The 22,675-nt window shown below is 37.6% G+C and overlaps 1 protein-coding gene across 3 annotated transcripts in view; it reads right to left on the reverse strand.

The window, feature by feature from the left end:
• Positions 1–17,524, reverse strand: part of psat1 (phosphoserine aminotransferase 1) — a 28,057-nt gene extending 10,533 nt beyond the window's left edge. Inside the window, exons 1-9 of one of the 3 annotated variants that reach the window (XM_027009311.2) lie at positions 17,286–17,456; positions 11,008–11,068; positions 10,857–10,926; positions 10,539–10,744; positions 9,745–9,917; positions 9,442–9,611; positions 4,155–4,283; positions 3,676–3,813; positions 699–1,321 (exon numbers count right to left, since the gene is read on the reverse strand). In XM_027009311.2, the coding sequence (XP_026865112.2) occupies positions 1,204–1,321; positions 3,676–3,813; positions 4,155–4,283; positions 9,442–9,611; positions 9,745–9,917; positions 10,539–10,744; positions 10,857–10,926; positions 11,008–11,068; positions 17,286–17,342 (1,122 nt within the window). In that variant the 5' untranslated portion in view covers positions 17,343–17,456 and the 3' untranslated portion in view covers positions 699–1,203. Of the gene's footprint in view, positions 1–698; positions 1,322–3,675; positions 3,814–4,154; positions 4,284–9,441; positions 9,612–9,744; positions 9,918–10,538; positions 10,745–10,856; positions 10,927–11,007; positions 11,069–17,285 lie in introns of those variants that run through there. The other 2 variants (XM_027009310.2, XM_027009312.2) reach the window with 2 other exon arrangements.
• Between the last annotated feature and the right edge of the window lie 5,151 nt (positions 17,525–22,675).

Consider the following 22,675-nt stretch of genomic DNA (forward strand, 5'->3'; position numbering starts at 1 on the left):
CCAAAATAATTTGTCTTTCAGTGAAACTCGTTTCCTAATAAGCAAGAAATAAGCAGTTACAGTCTGGAAGAGAGTACCCTTTCATTATTTCATCTACCACCCTATCAGTACAGATTTAATTTATACATCGTACAGATTTAAATCTCTCCATTCTTCCATAGAGTTCCACTAATTTCATTACTGAATTTAAAATACATTCATCAAACTTGGCAAAAAAAAACCAGAGTTGACCTTAAACACTAAATGTATCCTGTTCAACTTTTTAGTCCATCCATTCTCCTAAAGAAATCCATTGATGCTGCATGAATTTTAAAAGAAGACAATTATTGTGGACTATGGACTCATAAAACTTGATGTAATAAATTCATAACACATTAACATATATACATAACTATATATACGTTATTTGTAGGATAGTATGATGGTCATTTATTACATTCATAGGTTCCGTACTGTTAAATCAAGCTTTGGCAAGCCAATTCAAGTTTGTTTACAAACTATACTTTTTAAGCCATTTTAACCAGGCACAATACTTTTTCATGCCATTTTAATAATTATTCATTTTACATTTTGATTATTCTAATATTATTAACATTAAAACACACACACACACACACACACACACACGTGCGTGTGTGTGCGCGTTATAAAGTTCACTGTCCATGTTTTGTCAACATCAATAATAGCCATAAAATGACTAAGCTTTTTGCAGGTCTTTAATTAATTTTTGGAAGAAAATAAAAAACATCAAATGTGCTCAAACATCTTTTACTTTAATTTCTATTGTCACTTTAATTTCTATTGTTTTAAATCTTTTATGCCACTTTGTTTACATATTAAGAAACTACATGGCACAAATATCTCTGCATTTAAATTGATTAGATATATACATAAAAGCTTTCTGATACAAATGTAAAGGTACATTGTATATTTAGATAAAAAGTCTAATATTGGTTTACAAGCTTACAGAGTAAATGACAAATGAGTGACAAACCCAATTGGGTATTCTTTTCTGACACATTCATGTTTAGTAGTGTTGTTTAAATAAACCAAGTTATAAAATTAGAACTATTCTCTAGCTACATAAAAGTAAATTTAAAAATAAAACATTTAAAATTCTAAGAAAACATATCCCAGGGACAACGCTAGTTAAAGAGGACAGCTGTTACCGCCAAAAGTGGCTAAGTGAATTTGTAAATATGACTAATGATCAATTTCCGTAAGATGATCCTTTAGAAACTCCTTCATATAGGCAGAGAGTGCTTGAGCATCTTCCAGAGTCACAGCATTGTACAGAGAAGCTCGTATTCCACCAACAGATCTGTCAAAAAACAAGAGTGAGGATGACATCATAATGCAAATAAGCAAGTATTCACCGCTTTATATACTTCTCTGTATACATACACAGTCAGTCTCATCCTTCTAGTAGGCAATCTGCCAGTGGGTATGAACGCTACACACATTACATACCCTATTACATAACATGCAGTACAATGCATAAATATCTCTCTCTACTATATACACACTACATACAAATTCCGGTAGTGGCTTTTTCATCTCAAAAAATTCCGCAAAAATGAGCTACTACAGGCTTCCATGGACAACTAATGAAACTACAGTTTTGACTTTAAAACCTTAATACACTGTTAATGCTCGTGATATCAGATGGGCTATTAGTTCTGTTACACTGCTGTGCTATTATGTCCATCTTATGATGAGAGGTAATAAAGAACAGAACTTGATCTTATAAGTTGCCTGAGCCTAATTTATGGTTCCACTCTTCCTACATCCATTTGAATGCAAACATTTTCAATAAACTCTTCGGTAATAGGCAAGGGTGAATGTAAACATATACAAACAATTACAAATCTCCAGAATTATAGCAATAAATGATGATATCCCATTACAAATCATGGTTATTTTCTTGTAGCCACTAGGTAGCTCAAGTGATTTTCTGCATCTCAGTGGGAGAATTAAGACATCAAATTGCTAAAAAATACATAAATTTTGATTCATTTTGTAATTACACATTAGCTATTGATTTTTTGACAACAAACTGATTCTGATACCAACATACTTCTACAATTATGAATTTAACTCCTCAGTCATGCCAATGAGAATTTGTTTTGTACTGAAGACCACAGCGATTTCTCCTGGACAGAGTATTTGTATTTAATTTTATGTAACACTAGTAATATAAGTTCTCCATGTCCATTTGGACACCCTTCTTCTGGATTTTACTTCTGTCCATTTTTATTCAATTTCAGAGAATAAATCACGTGTGCCAGTTATACTTTGCTTCAAGTACCCCAGTATTCTTTGCAAGATTAAAAATCTCTGTTGTAATATTTTTCATTTGGCCATAATTCACAGAGCCAAAACACAGCAGCTCATACCAGCTGTCAAGCACAGTGGTAGAGGGGTGGTGATTTGAGCATGTTTTGCAGCCACAGGACCTCGGCACCATGCAGTCATTGAGTCAACCATGTAGTCCTCTGTATACCAGAGTATTCTAGAGTCAAATGTGTGGCCATCTATCTGACAGCTAAAGCTTGGCCAAAATTGGGTCATGCAACAGGACAATAATCCCAAGCACACCAACAAATCTACAACAAAAGGGCCTAGCCAAAGTCCAGTTCCTTGGTTTCATTTTCTCCGCCACCACATCTGTTTTACCATGCCTGTTATTACTTCTTTCACCTGTCTGGTTTTGTGTTAATTAGTTCATACATTTAAACCCTGTCTGGTTCCCTGTGTCTCTGCTGTTCATTGAATGGATGTTGTTTTGTTTAATCATGCATCCTCCTACTCTCCATATTGGTTCTTTGACCCTGGACTACTCTGATGACTATGACTCTGGATTTTCCCTTAATAAATCTCGCTCTTCTCCACAGATGCGTCTGTCTCCTTAATGCTCACCATTACAGATACACATACTAATACATAAAACCACAAAATTCAAAGAGGCTGTCCTTTGTTCTTTTTGTGTTCTCTAAAAGTTAATGCATCTATGCTTCAAGGGGCCTCCTATTAAAGTTAAGACAAAGATTATACAGTCATGAGAAAAACATGAGACACGCCTTCATTTAACCGCACAGGTAATTAATCTCCAATCTCCCTCTTGGAAAGTAATTACTACAGTGAAAGCTAGGTTAATCTAAAGTACAAAAACTTGGTTATGACAATCAATACAAACTTTGCTGAACCTTTCTGGCATGGTGTTTAAATTCCGCCCAGGAATCCAAGTTTTATGTAAGAAAATAAAACTGTGGACACAGCTGCAGACTTGTGCTTTGCTGACATTTTAGTGAACAACTCAATTTACCAGTGTTTAGCACCAAATATTGCCTTTGATTTGTTCTGACTAATAAAAAAGATTTTGGCAGGGTGATACATACTCAAGGAAACCAAGTTCAGTGTCACAAAGATTATGCTTTCTTCAGTTAATATATTAAACACCCTCCAACATTTGCTTGCACGATTAGTAAAGCGATATTTCATGCTGTCCTGACGTTTTACTTGTTTTGTTGTCCTGGGTATTCAGGCAATCATTACATTTAGCTCTGAATACACTAAAACATGCAGAAAGATACAGAAGAGTGGAATTTACTTTAAGATCCCATGTAAAATGTAATTTGAAATTATTTACAGATTATCTTTGTGCATGTCCAATACCTGTGTCCTTTTAATGATATCATTCCAAGTTTGGAAGCACCATCCAAAAAAAGTTTTTCCAGTGCTTCATCTCCCTCTTTTTTCCCAATGCGGAATGGAATGTTCATGCGGCTCCGGCACGACACATCAATGGGGCAACTGAAAAAGGAGGTGGGTTGTGAGGGGGACAGCATGGTTCACACCGAAATGCTCCAGTACTCAGGCTCTCACTGCTTCAGAGCAAGTGCTGAGAAAATACCAGAAAGTTAATTAACAGCAATTTGTTTCCAGATTTAAAGCTTTTAGCTTTACTGGCATTTTAATTGAAAACTTTGTACTAAATGAGAGGAGAAACTTGCTATTATTACATTGGAACCGCAAATTAGTTACATTTAATTACCATAAAAAGACAGCAAGATTGCTTACAACAACTCAAATAGTTGCACAATATTAACATTCCTCATAGATATTAATACTTTTATTCATGCAATTTCACTAACCAATAGAATCCATTAGAGGTGTTTATGATGTCATAGATCAAAGATGATTTTTTTTTGTTCAATATCTCCATGGCTTCTGCACCTCCATTACTTTTGATCCATTCCAGAACCAGCTTCATGATGTAGATGCTATAAAGTTGTAAAATGACAACAACAGAGAGAAGGAAAAAAAACAAAAACACAGGTATTTGAACCAAATCGCAAACGTATTATACTGACCACCCTTTATTAAATGAGATGTTCCTGATGGTAGGGTTAAAAGTTACTAAAAGACTTGACCCCCATGGCAAACAAACAAACAAAAAAAAAACCTCCTAGACAGTAAAGAGCCAAAAGTATCGTAGCACCTAGGTGCACATAAGGGTATGTAAGGAAGGAGAAGCTCAGAGAAATAGCACAGAACAAGTTCAAGTAAGGCTTTAAAATGTCATGAGTAACAGTTTGCATTGGATGCATGAATATACCGGTAGTTGTGTAAATGATTCCTGTGAACTGTTTTTGTGGTGTGTACCCTTAGAGAGTGCAGTGGTAGCTCAGTGGCTAAGGTACTTGACTTGTAAGGTTGCTGGTTCAAGCCCCACCACTGCCAAGTTGCCACTGTTGGGCCCCTGAGCAAGGCTCTTAACCCTCAATTGCTCAAGTTGTACTCAGTCATAATTGTAAATCGCTTGGGATAAAAGTGTCAGCTAAATGCCATAAATGTAGAGAGTAAACCATGTAGAGTCAGAAAGGCCATGAAAAGGAAATTAGTTACAGAAGAAAGTTTCAATGTTTTGTCTGATCCCATTATAAAAATTGCAAGGTCAGACCATTTTGCTATAAAGGACTTAGCACCAATGAGTGAAATTTCAATTTGGTCAGTGTTTCAGAAGTTTTAAGGTCATCTGCATATGAAGGTCATGAATACATGACACCAGATGGGTGGACAACAGGTAAATGTTGATATAAATCTAGTTGTTACATGAAAATTTTGATAAGGGAGAAGAAAAAGTGTGTCCCTGGGGTAGCAAGTAAATAATGAAGAATAGAGGGCAGATCCCTGAGGAACATCTTGTGCTACAGTAGCAGACACAGAACTCTAGTACTCTGTTTGCAAGATATGATCTGACCCAGACAAGGGATAGATACCTGAGAGGCAGGACACAAGTAGGCATATATAATCAAAAGCAGAGACCCAAAAGAAGATGAATACTTAAGACCCCAAAGTCAGAAGACAGGAGGTTATTGGTGCTGTGTCATGTACAAAAGTCTGATCGAATATGTTCATAAAGATCACCACAAAAAAAGAATGTACATAATTGTGAGGCAAAAAACCTTCCTACAAAACATCTAGAAAAGGTGCATTAGAAATAGGTTAAACTTGGAACATCTGAAAACAAGCAACATGTTAAAGAAATGGCAGCTGAGGAAGCAGAGATGCTAAATAATATTCAACGCTATTTACTGAAATGACATTACATCATGGAACTCATGGTGACTAAAATGTTAAGATACTTACTTTAAAAATACAAAGCCCACAACTTGTACCCTTCAGCTTGGGTTTAAATAAGTATTTATACCCACCAAGTGTGAGTGTGTTAAGATGCAAACAGTCCCCAGGCTGCTGCGATGCATCAATGAGAAAGGACAGGTCAGTTTTTTTGGACCATTAAGTTGTTGGTCAGGAGGTGCCTCATCAGTAAGTTGTAGCATACAAATTTAACATAGTTCTCATCAAATAAACCCAATATAATAGGCAGAGAACCAGAGCTGGATAGGGGACACAGTGGATTTTGAAAGTAGATTTGAAAAGATTATTCCTTTGTACAAGTCTCGTAGTGCAAATGTGTCTCTTATTGCAGAGAACATAGACAGGCAGGAGTTGTGCAGGCAAATAAAATTAAAGGTCATGTTCCAGTTGTAATAGGTTGATGGAGAGTATAAACCAGCAAAATATCTGAATGGAAGAGAAAAAAAAAAATCAGAACATTCTACACCTGTCCCTTAAAGGCAGAATCAACTGCATTAAAATTAATATACTAAAAGAGGACACCCTATTCCACCATCTCCCCGTCTTTCCTTCCAAGTCTAAAAAAAATCATGCTTTTTAAGGAATGATGGGATTCTTAACATTCATAAAGAATTTCTTCAGAGAGAATTCCAGGGTGCAATCTTAGGCATTATTACTGGGTGGTTGATCAAAATACAAAAAAAAAAACCCAAAAAAACACTGGACCCAGAGACAGACTGGTCTGCCTGATTCTTGCAGTTCTTCTTCCCTTCTAGATTTGGTGACAGTAAAACTACCCCTTTCTATTTCACAATACATCACATGTCCAATCATTCCTTCCATGCTCAGAATTTGCGCACAATCTAGGAAAAACTATGAAAAAAATAAAAAATAAAAATAAAAAATAAAAAAAAAGTGATGGATTTGTCTGTTCAAGGACCCATTCGTAACAACCACGTTTCTTCCTATTAACCTTGACTCCATCTTTATGGAATGGCAGAAAGTGGACCTCTGCAGACTCAAAGACCAAAAGACAGGACTTTCACCCATTTCATGTTTCTTGTCCACCAAATATAAGCTTGCAATTTCTCACTTATTCCACTATTTACAAATTCAACATTTCATGAGAATGCACGGCATAAACTTTCACATACCTATTACCAAAATCAGTAATAGAAGCCATTCTAGACATCCAAGTGTACTTAAAAGGACTTAAATTTCAAAACTGTATACAAGTACAATGGCTCTTAAAAACAATCACTAGAAAAACTTCTGGAGATACCAGAGCGGACATGGGAAACTGCCCTGTTTAGAATCAATGGGTCAGCATCTTGTGCTTGTTTGAGACTTTTTCAGTTTAAGATTGTACATTGTACTTACTACTGTAAAACTAGGCTGGCCAAGATGCATTCGAATACAGATGAAATTTGCGATAACTCACCATGACAAGGCCAGCTCAGTTTGTGTGTTTTGGGATTGTCCCAAGTTTATGCACTTTTGTCTCACAGTATTTACAACTTTGTCTGAGGCATTTCTAATGTTGAACTTCAGCCTAGCCTAGCCTAACATCTGCACAACTAACAAAATAAAGGATGCTCTAGCTTTTTCACCATTGCTAGCTTGAAAGAATGTTGTTAAACTGGAAACCAAGAGACCCAGCAAAAGATCATGAATGGATGAAAGACAATGCTTTTTCTCAAGCTAGAGAATATTAAATACTCCCTTAAAGTGTTCATTTAAAAATTATGCCTCGGAAACCAATATTGTCAATATATGTTAAAAAGTTATCCAGCCTTCCTCAGGAATAGGCCTAACTAAAAAGTAACACCAAACTCAAACTTGCCATGACTGTATTTATTGCAAAAGCACTTACTTATTTATTCTATTTTCACTCTCTGCCCCTCCTTTTTATTATTCATTTAGTTTTATTTGTTTATTTATTTATAAAACTAATTTTCCCTCCCTCTCTTCTTCTGTGGGAAGACAGTGTCTGTTCTGTTGTTGGGGAATAAGTTTTAAAAAAAAGAAAAAAAAGAAAAAAAAGAAAGAGACCATATTGACTGTTATTACTTTATATCATTGTATACCATGAATTCCCCTGAATTAAAAATATTAAGAAGCGGCAGCCCAACTGGACAGATATGATGCCACATGCAGGAAATTAGCTCCAACTCTGCTCCTGAAGAGCCCTCAAAGCACCGTCTACTACCACAGAGACTTCAAAAAAACCATCATCTGGTATGATGAATTCAACTACACTTGCAATGTAAAAACAGAAGTAATACACGATCATATCAGAATATTATGATGACCCCTGGTTTGGAATGAACCCAGCCTGGGATGCCACAGACACCATGTAACAAGGTTTTCTGCATGTATAAATAAGCGAGCACTCCAGTCATGGGCAAAGGATGCGATATGACTGATGTCAAAAAGGATATGACAGAGTACCGGGCGAAAAGTGGTAGCATCTCGGAAACTGCAAACTTTATGGGGACATTTTAGAGCCGCTGTGGTCAAGGTGTACTCAGAATGGACTCCTCGCACATCGAGTGCCTCCCAACAGAATAACAGTGGTGCCCCATAAGCTATTCATGCCAGAGAGGAACAATGACTCCAGCATAGTACAGGCCATTCATCACAACACAGTGGACCAATCAGTCTCTGTAATGAACACAGGAGCAATGAGGAAAGTCTCAGAGATCAACCATGTTCGCTTAATGGTATGTCTGAGCCTATGAAACAGAAGTATGGTTAAGGCACCAAGATTGACCAAGGCTCATCGTCAGAACTACCTCTAGTTTGCACGGGAGGACCATAATTGGACACTGGAGGATTGGAAAAATATTGCTTTCTCAGACAAATCCAGGCTCATGCTACATAAAGTGGCTGGACAGTGGTCTATACACAACCAAATGCATGAGAACTGCCTCCAAGAGAGAACTATGGGCCAAAGGCAGGGTGGTGGTGGAAGAGTACACATCTGGGGGTTGTTTTCCTGGCATGATCTTGGACCACTAATACAACTCTCAATGCCAATGGGTACATAGGCAATCCTAGGAGATCATATACACATGTACATTCTTATCTTATGGTAAAATGGTACCCATCAACAGCATAATGCTCTAACTCACTGCACAAGAGTGGTGCATGAGTGGTTTCAGGAGCATGACAATAACTTTGGTGTCCTTCCTTGGCCTGCTATAAATCCAGTGGAACACATCTGAGAACACATGGATCACCGTGCTGACCCACAAACACACAACCTGAGGGACCTTAGTGCTCCGCCACACTTGGAATGGGCACGAGTGCCTCTGGATACCGTCCATCACCTAATACAGTCCATGCCACGACGTCTCGCTAGTGTCATCCAAGCAAAGGGTGATTATTCCCACTATTTAGTAGATGGTCATAATATTCTTATATGACCGTGTACATGCCACAGTTACACAGTATGTAGTAGAATTACAGGGACATAAGCAAAGAGACATAGTTCAACTGTAGATGTTCTACATCTAGATATTCTAAATGTTCCAACTATATAAATAAGGAATACAAACACAGAACTATTCCATGAGTGCCATTCATCAAAACTGGGTTTACTCCTGGGACCTCTGAGTGCAGAATGCAAAATAATCTCTCATGCTGAATTTTTAGATTAAATGCTATATGCTTATTTTAGTGTTAATTCTTACAAATATGTTATTGCTGTGACTGTCATCCAGAGACTTAAAACAGGCATATGAGCACTGAAAGAAAGGGGGGGGGGGGGGGGGGGGGGACATCAGTAAGACTTACCTGAAGCAGGAGGGTGTGTTGTAGAGGGAACTGTTTCCAGCTTGTACTTGGTAATCCAGTACAATAGGGCATTCCTTCAAGGCGTTTCCCAATAGATCCTCTTTCACTATGACAACAGTGACTCCAGCACATCCTATGTTCTTTTGGGCACCTGCAAATATTAGCCCAAACTTGGACCAAAAACAAACAAATTTCAGAAATAAACCAATGAAGCAAAACAAACAAATAAAACAAGTTATAGTACTTTATCATTAATCAGATGTTCCACAATGGAAAAACCTAAATAGTAGCAATAACGCCAACCTTTGATACATCTATTGGTCGGGACAGGAAATTTGATGACATATCACTGACAATAATGACATCCTTGGTTTCAGGAATGAAATTAAACTCAACACCATGGACTGTTTCATTGCAGCAGTAGTAGACATAGGACGCTGAAGGATTCAATGACCAACTGCTGCTGTCTGGAATACCTGAAGGTAAACATCCACATTTATTTTTAGAATTCATGAAAAGCTAAAAGCTTTTTACCGGTATTTTAAAGGGAATTTCTTTTTTACTTTACATATTGCAACATTTTTAAACTTTATACCAATGTAAATTTTTGCTCTACACATTTCTTTCCATTTTTCTTTCAGAGCAATATTCTACCAAATGTCTGTCACCTTTTCTATATGCAAAAATACAAAAATCAAAGTATACAAAAATCATAAACCTGCATTAAGCATTGAAGACAATTCATCAAGTGAAATTAGGACTGTTAGGCTAATTAGCAGTTTTTCTTAAACACAATAATAGTGAAAATAAACAGGTTGAAAATAGTTGAAAAAATTTGTTGTTAAATTCAACAAGAAGTAAAAGAAAACAAAATGTATACAAATCGAACATTTCTGAACTACCTTCAAATACACAATCGTTTTGCATTTTGGACATTCCTCAGTGGATGATTGGTTTATTAATTTGAATGGTTGAGTTCTCTTTAGAAGCAGAGCAATTTCCATAATAATGTCCTTAAAATATGTGCCATTCCTACAGTCAGAATCAGGTGGTCATTCACAGCAGTTTTTTCAAAAGGAAAATTCTAAAGAACTTACTTGTGTATCTATCCAGGTTTGGGTGAATTAGATTCACTTTGCCATACTTCTCTGCCTCTTTGGCAGCTTTTGCAGACCAAATCCCAGTCACGATATAATCCGCACACCTGTCCTTCTTCAGACCAATCAGATTTAGAGGAACAGCACTGAACTGCCCTGTTCCACCACCGTGAAGAAACAATACCTTGTAGTTTTCAGGTATATTCCTGTGTACAGAATAGGTAAAAACAAAACATGAATGTTAATATGGATACTTGGCAATTATATGACTATCAATCAAAGCCATGTCAATGTACTTTCATTAGGAATAAAACTCACAGAAGCTCACGAAGAAGATTTTCTGTGGTGTTTATGATGTTGCTGAAATCTGATGTCCTGTGGCTCATTTCTAGACATAATGAGTACGGATCATTACCACTGCAATCATATAAAACTTAATGCCATAATTAATTTTTAATATCATCCTTACCAAGAACACTAATCCCAGTGCCACTATAATTCAGCAGCTCCCTCTGTGCTTGGATCAAAACCTGAGGAAAGCCAGAGGAATTGCTCTACAGATTTCTTCTGATTAGAACATCAACTTTCTGCATGTGGTTTCCTGTTCTTCATGGATGCAAATCACAGGCACTAGATATGTACAGTCCCATTGCAGCAGCAGGTCATTACATTGCAACAAAGTGGGGGGCCTTTCACACTGTATACTGATGAGCAATGTTATAGTTATAACATCTTGCACATTGTGCAATGTGCTTTATTCTGATTAGAACTGGCTTTAACCACATTCATTTGGGTTATCCAACCAGTTCCCATTACATTTTCACCCAACGCCTACAGTCATAATGATTCTGCTAGCTAAAAGCAAGTAAAATAAAATATTGGCATTGCTTCATCCAAGTTCAGTCAGCCTTTAAAAACAAGCTTGCATATGAATCTAACTTGCATATGAAATCTGGAGATTGTGAAATGCAATGCATAAAAACAAAAACTGTGGCATTTTAAGACCTAGGCAAGATGGATTTAAGACATAAGACAAATTAAGGATTTGTGTTTGGATAAACGAATTTAAGATGCATGTGTGGACAACCTGCTATTTGGACCTGAATATGATCCCTGCCACTTGGTTCTGTCTTTCAACTTATGCTTTCCCTGCCAGCACCTGGCATACCGCTTCTAGGTTCTGGATTGCCTCAAAGGCTACTCTGTAATGTTTGCATCTTGGGTCTGCCGCTGTCCTTCAACCCCATGTCAGTCACCTCTGCTATTTGTTGGTGGTAAACTCCACAGAGGGGCCCATTATACAATGGAACCTCCTCTGCATGCATGGCAGCCCCATCCCCCATCTGACTGAGGCACACCTTCATTCCTTCTACCCTGATCACTTACTCTTTTTACTAACAGCTGACTACACTTCTCCCATTTGAATAACAATCCTATGTCCTTTCCGTAGATCAATCATTGAGTAAATGTCACTTTCCAACTTGGCATATAGTTTGATGTCATCCATGTACAGGAGATGGCTGATGGTAGAGATTAAGGAGCAGAATTACCCACACTCACTTATTGATAATCTGTTTGAGAGGATTCAGGCATATGCACAACAGTGGTGGGGACAGTACATCTCCTTGACATATACCACTCTGTCAATTGTCTGAGTTGGCTTCTAGCATTATCCTACAGCATTCCACAGCGTTCTAGCCCTTATGGCTTCACTGACTTTATCCGGGGCTAGGCATTCTTTCTTGTAGTTGATCTAGGCAACACTTAGGCTGGTCTGTCTGGTCTTGGAATCCTGCTAGATGGCTCCATCATTCAGCAGGTGATGGTTTGAGTCTCCGGTTTGCCCCTTCTGAGCAGTGCTCATACTTGCATATGTGCTCATTCAGCTTGGTGTCTATTATTCCTGACATGGATTTCCTTGTTGTAGCCAGGCAGGTTATTGGTCTGTAGCTGGATACATTTGGATCCCTTGTTGGGACCCCTCATGACTAGTATTGTCCCAGCCTGAATGGGAGCTTTTAAAGTGCTGTTTCTTTTATTCTGCTAGTCAGCCATTCAGTGCTGTTTTCTTTAACCTGTAGGCATGTCTTGATGCCAGTGCTCTTAACCTTTGTTTAGCAGATTTTATAGCCTCACTTATTGGCTCCCTGTTGTAATCCTTCTGTAGCCAGACCCCATCTTTGATCTTTATGCCCTTCCAAAGCTCTGTCAATTTGCTGACTTCCATCAGAGTTGTTTTTATGTTGGCTTACAGCCTCTGTCTCCAAGAGGGAAGGTCAGTTTTCCATGGCTTGTATTTTGTTGCCTAGGATCCCTACCATAACTATTGCAGTGGCATATACCAGTTTGTTGGTTTCAGTTATACTGGTTGTTGGTAGTAGAGCTCTTTGCTTATTGTAGCATTCATATCTGCTTGCATACTGTATGATGGTTTGCTTGCCACTAAAGCTAAGTATATACTATGCAGTCATTGTAACAATGCTGTCACACAGGGCAATCACAGATAATGAAACATTTATTTGGCAGAGAGTTAAAATTTTTGGTCGTGGAATGTACAATAGGTCATGCTCCTCTGCAGCAATTGTAGTTCTTCTGCAACCAAAGAGCAGAAGAAGCTATGATCATCTTGTGGCAGTGCTCCAAAATCTCAGTGTGACCGCTGCTACATGCGTCTAAAAACAACCTATAGGGAGAGGCCTGGAATTATGCACAACCCATACATTTGTTATTGATTTGAAGTTGATGTATCACAACAAAATATGTTGGACCCAAAATAAGAACATATTGTGGGATTGTGGCAGCAGAAAGCATGCCTTTTGATGTCTCCTTTTGGCAAAAATATGATTATATATATATATATATATATATATATATATATATATATATATATATATATATATATATATATATATATATGGATGACAAAAGCAGAAAGATTTTCTAGCATTACTATTATATAGTCTGACTTTCAGCACAAGTGAAGTGGTATAGTCGGTCATTGACTTTGGTCACGATTTCAGATGTACCATCTCATAGTGTAACATGCAATAAACAAACAAGACCACTGGAAGACCACTGGAATCACAGTGTAAAGCCATCTTAAATCAGGGGAGCCTACAGTAGTGGCATTCTGTGTGCAAATCAGCTGTCTTAACCTCTTAACCACTACACTAAATAAGCAGACATACATACACAATAATAACAACAACAACAATAATAATAATAATAATAATAATAATTATGGGATGGAGTACTAAAGTCCACCCTTACATTGATTTAATTTCTAGTCAAAATGGCTATTAAAGTACAACTTGTTCATTTCTCAGTATCAGGAACATAGCAGGAAACTTTGTAACTTTGAGATGAAATGCAGTTAACCAACCAATGCACACCATTAAAGTGTGACACTGCTGCACAGCAGGAAATGAAGGAAATAGAGATCTGAGCACCCATGCCAAAAATCTTAAACTAGCATATTTTCAATGGGTCAAGGATCCAAAAGCAAAGCAAATCAAACACTAGCATTAAAACTGCTCCAACTATTCCACAGTGGAAAGAGGAAGTAAGGATGGGATTCATCAGAGATTAAGAAAAATGGATCTCTCTCAGTTTTCCTTACCCATTATACTTTTAGTGAATGTTTAGTCCCTACAAAATAAAACGTATGAGTTATAAGCTGCACTGAGGTTTCAACACACCTATAGGGATGTCTGTATAATGGCCTTACTGAGACCTGGTTTACACAAAAAGATGCTGATTCTGAGCTAGCTATGGACCAAGGCAGAGTTTCAGAGCTTCTCTTCACCAAGCCAGAGGAACCAGTAAAGAGCAAGCTGGATATATTTGCCTTTGTGTGTCTGAAATCTGGTGTAAAACAGTAATGGTGAGAGAGATACACTATGTACCAAGGAAAGTGAACCATCAAGTGTGTCCTTGAGCAATTGAAAAAGTAAAACGAACCTATAAAGAGAAGTTGGAAATGAAGTTGAGAAATAATAATCTGGGCTGTATATTATTATGGGTTTTAAAGTCATAGGCTAAAGAGGCGTGGTTTTGGATTTATTTTTTTATTCTGGTATAAATCTAGCAAATTAGTTACATAAATTTATCTAAGATTTGATCACTTTTTTTTAAGCAGGAAACATTTCAAGGGAAAATATTGATAATAGGGGAAAGAATTGTGTTGATGCAAATCAGCTCAATATTCAAACATCATAAGGTAAGGAGCCCTGGCCCTGAGGGTATAGGAGATAGTCTGCTTAAATACTGTGCAGAGTAATTGGGTCCAATTTTCTGCCATATTTTTCAATCGTCACTTAATTATCAGACAGTGCCAAAGTTGTGTAAACTAGCAACAGTTCTGGTTCCAAAAATTAAATGTTGCACTACACTCAATGGTTTTAGGTTGGTAGCCCTCACATAGTTCTGAATTGTCTTAAAAAGCTGCTTAAAGAAAAGTGATTGAATAAAACAGAATAAAAGGTAAGGGTAAACAGCCATTTTTCCAAACAATTAAAGGTCATGCACTGGTTCACCACAACGTTGTGTACTCTCTCCTCTATTGTACATATTCTACACACATGACTCACAATAGGCATATAGTGAAATTTGCTGATGACACTGTCCTTCTTTCCAAGGATGAAAAAGGACATGGTTCTGTTGTGAAATATTTTATCAAATGGTGTGATGAGGCTTTTTATACATCAGAATAGCTAAAACATATGCTTATTGATTTTAGACAAAAACACATTGCTCAGGACAAAACCATTAATAAAAAAAATAAATAAATAAATAAAAATAGAGGTTGAATGGGTTAATGAATACAAGTACCTAGGTACAATAACTAACAAAGTTGTTGCAAGCCCAGAATGATTATTTGTGTAAAAAGGGCCTACAGAATTTGTCTTGTCTGAGAAAGTTTGCATTCTTTAACTTTGATAAAAAACCTTAATGGAAATGTTTTACAAGCTTGTTTTATATTTTTCATTGATTTGTTGGTTTTAAAATTATAATGTGAAACATAAGATGAATCTAAACAGCATTATAAACCAAGCTAGCAAGATTATTGTTACTTCTTGTAGCTGAGCTGTGTGACAGAAGGGCTGTGAGCAAGGCCTAGGCCCTGCATTTAGAGTTTGGTCTTCCTCCATCAGACACTCACCATAGAATACCCTTAATGAGGACAAATAAAAACAAATATTCATACATCCCATCAGTTATAAAACTGAATAGATAATCGATTTGCTTTATGCATGATGTCTTAAGCAAATTTCATGCAACTATGCTGCAAATGAATTTCCACAATGTATATTTTAAAAATGATCAACTGAAATGAACATCACATTAGCAACTCATACAAAAGCGATTATATGTGCAACAAAACATTAGAGCTAGTAGATTAATTTGAAAAATGAGAAAAACCTTATTTTTGTAAGTTCAACATTTAACTCATTTATCCTGCATTCATTTCATGTGCACTTGTTTGATTTCTGCAGTGTTAATGCAACTGCTTGACATATTTATATGGGTAACTGGTTTGCTGAGCAGAAGAGGTAGTGGCTCCCAAATCATTCTAGATTTTCAGTTATAATGTGGACCTTTCAAATCAGAAATAGCCGACAGCTCTGTAACTAAATCTCACAACCTTCCAGACATGATTCTCTGGTATGCACTGTTTAAGGTATAATAGAGATGAATGTAGCAAACTTTTATTCCATGTATTAATTTTTAGAATCAGAGATTTCAATCTTCCATCATCTATCTCAGTTGGCAGAGCCTTCTGAAAAAAAACTTTTTTTGCAATTGTGTGAGACAAGGCAGATAAATCCTCTCTCAGTTTAACAAACTCTAGGTTGTTTTCGTGATGAGTCACTGAGGTAATAATGAGTTACTTAGTACTGAGGTTTGACCAAGACCATTCGTTGCTCTCTAGTTTTGTCTTTTCTTACTCCGAATGCCTTCTTTAAAAAAGAAACCTACGATTGGCCTATAGGCCAAGTCTAGTCGAACTGACGATACAAATAATACCCTCCAGGCCAATGATAATTAATTTATTGCAGTAAATTTAGCACATCGCCTAACCTGAAAGCTTCACTAGCCTTTAAAAAGAGAAAAAGACAAGTATGGTGCATAAATCCAGTTAAACCATGTAAATCCTAAGACAAGTGATATTTTAATACTGTTCTATTAAATCAAAGCGATATTTTACAAGCAAGTACTGTAAATCGATTTTACTTTGAGCTATTTATGTACGTCACGATAAGCAAAAGACGTGCGCATAATCACGTTGTGAATAACAGTTGATTTACGCTTAAAGTTGAAAATGATTTCACGATCTACAAACGCTGAAGTTCACTACCAGTAACTACGGCCGATCAAGTCACAAGCATTTGAACGAGGGCATTGACGATTTGTGCTTGAAGACCGAATGACTGGCTGATGTAACATCAACACCCATCACTGGAGACGGTTGTAATCTTGATCCTGTGTCCACCTCTACTGCAGCTAATTTGAATTCACACTTCATCAAGCCCCAAACCACCTGATGTAACAAGTCGGCTGATTGTCAGTAAATATATTGATACATTTCATCAAGAAGACGAAAGATGGCGGCGGGCGAAAATTTTCTAGATGCAGATCAACTCAAAGCCTTATGTGAGCTCACAAAAGCTACAAAAGAAAGCTAATCAAATATACGTCATTTTATCCAACTGATGAATCCATGCATGAATCCAACTGGAAACTTACGGATGGTGGAAGTTTTGCAGGTCCTGCACCAAAATTAATAATGTTTTTCTTTTCCATTGTGTGAATAATGCTTTTCTGTTTTAAACAAAACTACCGCAGATTATACGGTGCGCAGTCTCTAAAACCTAGACGACAAACTTTCTCCTCCCAGCATGGACTATTGATTAACTCCATGTGGTACAGAACCAATTTTTGCACGGTCTTTGATTGGCCATTTGGACATGTGTACTCTATTTTCAACTTTTGATTGGATAGTCTTGCTGAGCCTTGATGTGATTGGCTTTGCTTTTCACGCCACTAGGACGTGATTAGCCTTCCATAATATTTCGGAGTCTGGCTGTTTATGACAACGTCCGGATTCGGGCAATAACACTGTAAATTTGGTCAAAGGGTGTTACGGAGGCTGCAAAGATGAAAGCAGCATTATTTCCAGTGCATACATCTCGATCAGAACGGACGTTCTTCTTTCTTTCTGATTCAGGCGTTCTAAGTTTAGAAACAGGCTAAATGTAGACTAATTGGTTACCCCTCAAACTGACATATTTTAGGAAGCAACAGTATTATAAAGTGAGCAATATTTGCTTGAAATTAAAACAGGCTTCTGCACAAAGCCACTCATTTTGCCTCACCACAGTCATCTGAGAAAGCATAGAGAAAGCATCCAAAAAACGCATCTGCTAGATGTTCCCACCATCTGTAAATTTATTTTTTCACCTTCACATTTTTTTCATTTTATTTTGGCCTATTTGTTATTTTGCTGCATGTTGATAGATAAGTAACAAATTGTCATTAAGTATTTTAGAAAGAGCTCATTTAAAAGGTCACTGTACATGGAAGTGGATGAATTTGATTGAGCTTTAATGATGTGTAATTTTTAAAGGTGAGTCACTGTCATTAGCAGCAGACAAAAAATATTGACATAATATCAAATTTATTTATATATAGTGTGTTTTACTTCAGCTCTTTACTGCAGAGATCAAATCCCTTTTAAGAATCCCCCACTAACATCCTACAGATGAGACAAAAACATCAAAGGCATGCTTGTCTAGAGTGAGATAAATGATCATTCAAATAATGGCTGTGGTACTGTAGCATGCAACCAATGTAGATGTGCTACATGTAAATTTATTAACACTGCCACAAAAATAACTTGCACAAAAGGATCAATTGTGATTGCCCACTTCACATGTATTACTGCAGGAGTTGTCTACTGTATTTCTTCTAAGAGATGTAATCAGCTTTATATTAGGGAAATTAAGAGAAGGCTTGCTGACTGGTTTGTTGAACACCTTCGGACCATCAGAATTAAGGAGTTGTTGTTTACAGTGGCAAATCAAATCAATTCTAATTTATATATATCGGTTATTACAACAGATGTTGTCACAAAGCAGCTTTACAAATGTCTGAGTCCAAGCCCCCAGTGAGCAAGCCAAGGGAGACAGTGGCAAGGAAATGGAGCATGAGGAAGAAACCTTGAGAGGAAACAAGATTTCTCCTCTGGCCGACAACGGACACTACAAAAGCAACAATATAAATAATAAAGAACAGAATAAGTAGTGAGAGAAAAAAAATAAGTAAGAAACATATAAGTAATGAATGAATGATGTGCATGTGTCTGAAACCTATCTTGCATGAGAACATCTGTCCAGGGCAATAGAGAAGTAGTTGGCTGAGGTGGAAGTGTGGTGGGCTACAGCAGGGAGGCATCAGGAGGTGGTGGGAGGAGCCATGGCAGCTGAGATGGGCTGAGGCTCAGTAACAACATCACATCAGGAGTAGGTGTACCTCGGCAGAAAGAGAGAATAGATTATTAGGCATGTCCAGGTATGAAGATGTGTAGGAACTATTAGGGAGGTATAACATGCAAAGATGGACTCCAGCAGATCTAGCTATGGCAGCACAGCTAAAAGAATGGAGCCAGAAGGAAACACAGCCGTGAGGGCTCCCTGGAACATTGGTACTCCACCTCTCTCAGTCAACAAACTTGAGTGACAAAAAAGAGATGACATAACATCATAACATCCCAGTTTACCATAGCTGTCAATGCCCATGGACCCTCAGATCTACAACTTTATCCAAGATGGGAAGTATTTAATAAAATGTCTGACTGTACAGATAGGTTATCAGCCTAAAATATTGAGACTGTGAGTCTTGAATTTTTACAGGAATATTATTCCATAATATGGGACCTTTATAGGGAAAGGATCTGCCACCTTTGGTAGATGTTCTTATTCTTGGTACTAGTAAAGAGCCTGCACCTTTTGATCTGAGCAGACGTAGTAGGTTACAATGTACTAGGAGTTCATTATGGTACTGTGGGGAAAGAGCATTCAGTGCTTTATAGGTCATTCGAAGTATTTTATAATCAATACAAAATTTTACTGGGGGCCAATGCAATGTAGCTAAGATACGAGTAATGTGATCAAACTTTCTAGTTCTAGTAAGAACTTTGTCTGTTGCATTTTGAATTAGCTGAAGCTTGCTTAGGCACTTAGTAGTACAGTCTGATAGCAAGGCATTACAGTTGTCCAATCTTGAACTGATAAATGCATGGACTAGCTTTTCTGCATCGTATGAGGAGAATATGTTCCTAATCCATGCAATGTTCCTGAGGTGAAGAAAGGCAGTCCTAGAAATATTATTTACATGAGCTTCAAATGAGACTGGGATCTATAAACACTCAAAGATCTTGAATTGTTGAAGAAGATGTGATTGGCAGACCACTGAGGTTCATTAAGTAAGTGAGGTCCTAGCTGTCTGTGGGCCTAATAGAAGCACTTCTGTTTTGTCAGGAGTAAGTGAGAGAACGTTTCTCAACATCCAGTGTATGATGTCCTTTACGCATACCTCAATAATACTTGGCTGATATATGTCATCTGACTTGGTTGAGACATGTAGCTCAGTATCTTCAGCATAGCAGAGGAAACTAGCACAGTGTTTCCTATAGGTAGCATATATAAAGAAAAAACAGAAACCCTAGTATAGATACTTGTGGGACACCATGGCAAATCTTGGTCAGAATCCAACAAGTCATTAATTACTTTAATCAGTGTTGTCTCTGTACTTTGATGAGGCCTAAAAACTGACTGATAGAGTTCATGTATCTGGTTCTGATTCAGGTATGAGCTTAGCTGCTGAGCTACAGCTTTTTTCTAGGATCATGTTTTCATAGTTTCCCTGTTTCCCTGCTGCAGCTACTGCCCTCACAGTCACCCTGTCAGCTCCTGTCTCTGCTGTGGAGGAAACCGCCCAGCCAGTTCCCATTCCCGGCGTGAGGGAAGCCACACTCCCTGTTGCTGTTACTACTGCATATTCCTCACTTTCACCTCACAGAATAACTAACTCTAATTCTAATACACTGTGAAATACATGGTCACTGTACACTGTACTTGAAATACCTCAAAGCAATGAAGATGGTGCTGTTGTATACAACCTTTATGACTCCAAAGAACTGGGAATTCTATATTTTGTCTCCTTTTCAAAAACATCCTGATTTCAATGTTTTTGTAATTATATGTCATTGTTCTATAGGGTATTTGTTGATGTAACCTACTTTGTGTGTGTGTGTACTATGTCTATTCCTTTTTGACCACTGTATACCCATCTTCTGATGGATACTTCCAGCAGTATAATAATACCATGTCACAAAGCTCCAATCATCTCAAACTGGTTTCTTGAACATGACAATGAATTCACTGTACTCAAATGGCCTCCACATTCACCACTTCTCAGTCCTATAGCACACCTTTGGGATGTGTTGGAAAAGAGATTCACCTTATGGTGTATCTGCAGCAACTGCATGATGGGCCGAAATCTCTGAAAGAGTGAGGGAAGTCTTTAGAAGTCAGCTGAATGGTAAGAATGAGATCTGAGACTCCCTCATGGAGAGACTTTGTTTTTTGCTCTTGACTCCTCTGACAACCCCATAGTATTAGCTTACCCCTGTCCATCCAAACATGCCCCTACCCTATCATTATCAACAAGGGAACTGATCCAGGGGATTGCATATTGCCACAATGCCTACTTATCCCTGCCTTGTCATTCCACTAGCCTTGAAAGTCCAGTGAACACAGATGTCCCTAATATTCCCTTAGAACATATTTTTAGCCAGTCTAAGACCATGTTAGTCCCTCCCCATCACCCTTAGGACTGCTTGATCCAGCAGGTACAAGGCTTTGCTCCCCCCAGAGGTAGAGTTGACCCCCTTTCTATGCCTGAAACTGAAGCTATGAAACCAATATATTAAGAAAGCACTAGAGTTGGGATATATACATCCTTCAGCATCTTCGGCAGTTGCAGGGGGGTTTTATTGTGGAGAAAAATAAAGATAGGGGACTGTATCCCTGTATTTACTACCAATATCCTTGTATTGTCTTAATGCAATCACTGTGAAAATCCACTATCCACTGTCATTAGTTCCAGTGGCTATAGAACAACTCCATGTGTGGATTTTTACTATGCTTGATTTGCGAAGCACCTATAACCTCATACACAATCGCAAAGGACACAAATGGAAACACTTCTTCATCACAACCTGTTGCCATTATGTGTAACAAGTGTAATGTTTGGTGAAGAGAGATGGAGCCAATTGCAGTAAAACAGAGTAGTTTAATCCGATAATGGCAATCCAAGTCATAGTCAAAAACAGGCAGTACTAAATAACCAAAGTCAATCCAACCAGGCAAACGAATCCAATGGGGAACAGGCAAAAAGGGTAATCTAAAAAATGCAGGCAAAGATCAGAGTAACCAGAGAAAACATAACAATCCAAATGCTCAAAAATGTCAGACATGCAAACAACACTTCATGAAAACACAATGAACACAGACAGATATATACATACAGAGAAGCATAAGGATAACGAGACACAAGTAAGACTAACAATCTGGTGACAGGGAACAAACAGGAGGTTTATGGGTAACATAGTCCTGAGTAGATGGTGCTCTTGCAGCAGATGTGACACCAAGATGTCATACTGTTTGTTTTGTGCCCCTTTAGTCTCTGTAATGAAATACTACAAGGCATGCTGATCCAACAGTAGCCGAAACATAGATGGCATCTTTATTCTTGCTCACTTGAACACATTTTTCATGTCTGCCAGGTGCTGCAATGTCTCCTAGACAACCATCTTTATAGAAAATGAGAGAAATGTAAACGATGTGATGATTTGGATGTATACAAAAGGAGGTGGAACCTATGTGTTGCAGGGATCCTGGAACAATGCAATGAATAATATTGTTCATTCAAGTTTCTCCAGACATAGGTAATTGGCTAGATTACTGGGTTCTCGATCCTATAACGCAGGGTCAGAGTATTGTATTATAGTGCAATTCCTTTTGCACACTGTCTGGGATCAAATTTGGCAGGACATAAGATATCTACATTGCTCA

This window comes from Electrophorus electricus, chromosome 5 (genome assembly GCF_013358815.1).
Source record: "Electrophorus electricus isolate fEleEle1 chromosome 5, fEleEle1.pri, whole genome shotgun sequence".
Classification (NCBI taxonomy): Eukaryota; Metazoa; Chordata; class Actinopteri; order Gymnotiformes; family Gymnotidae; genus Electrophorus; species Electrophorus electricus.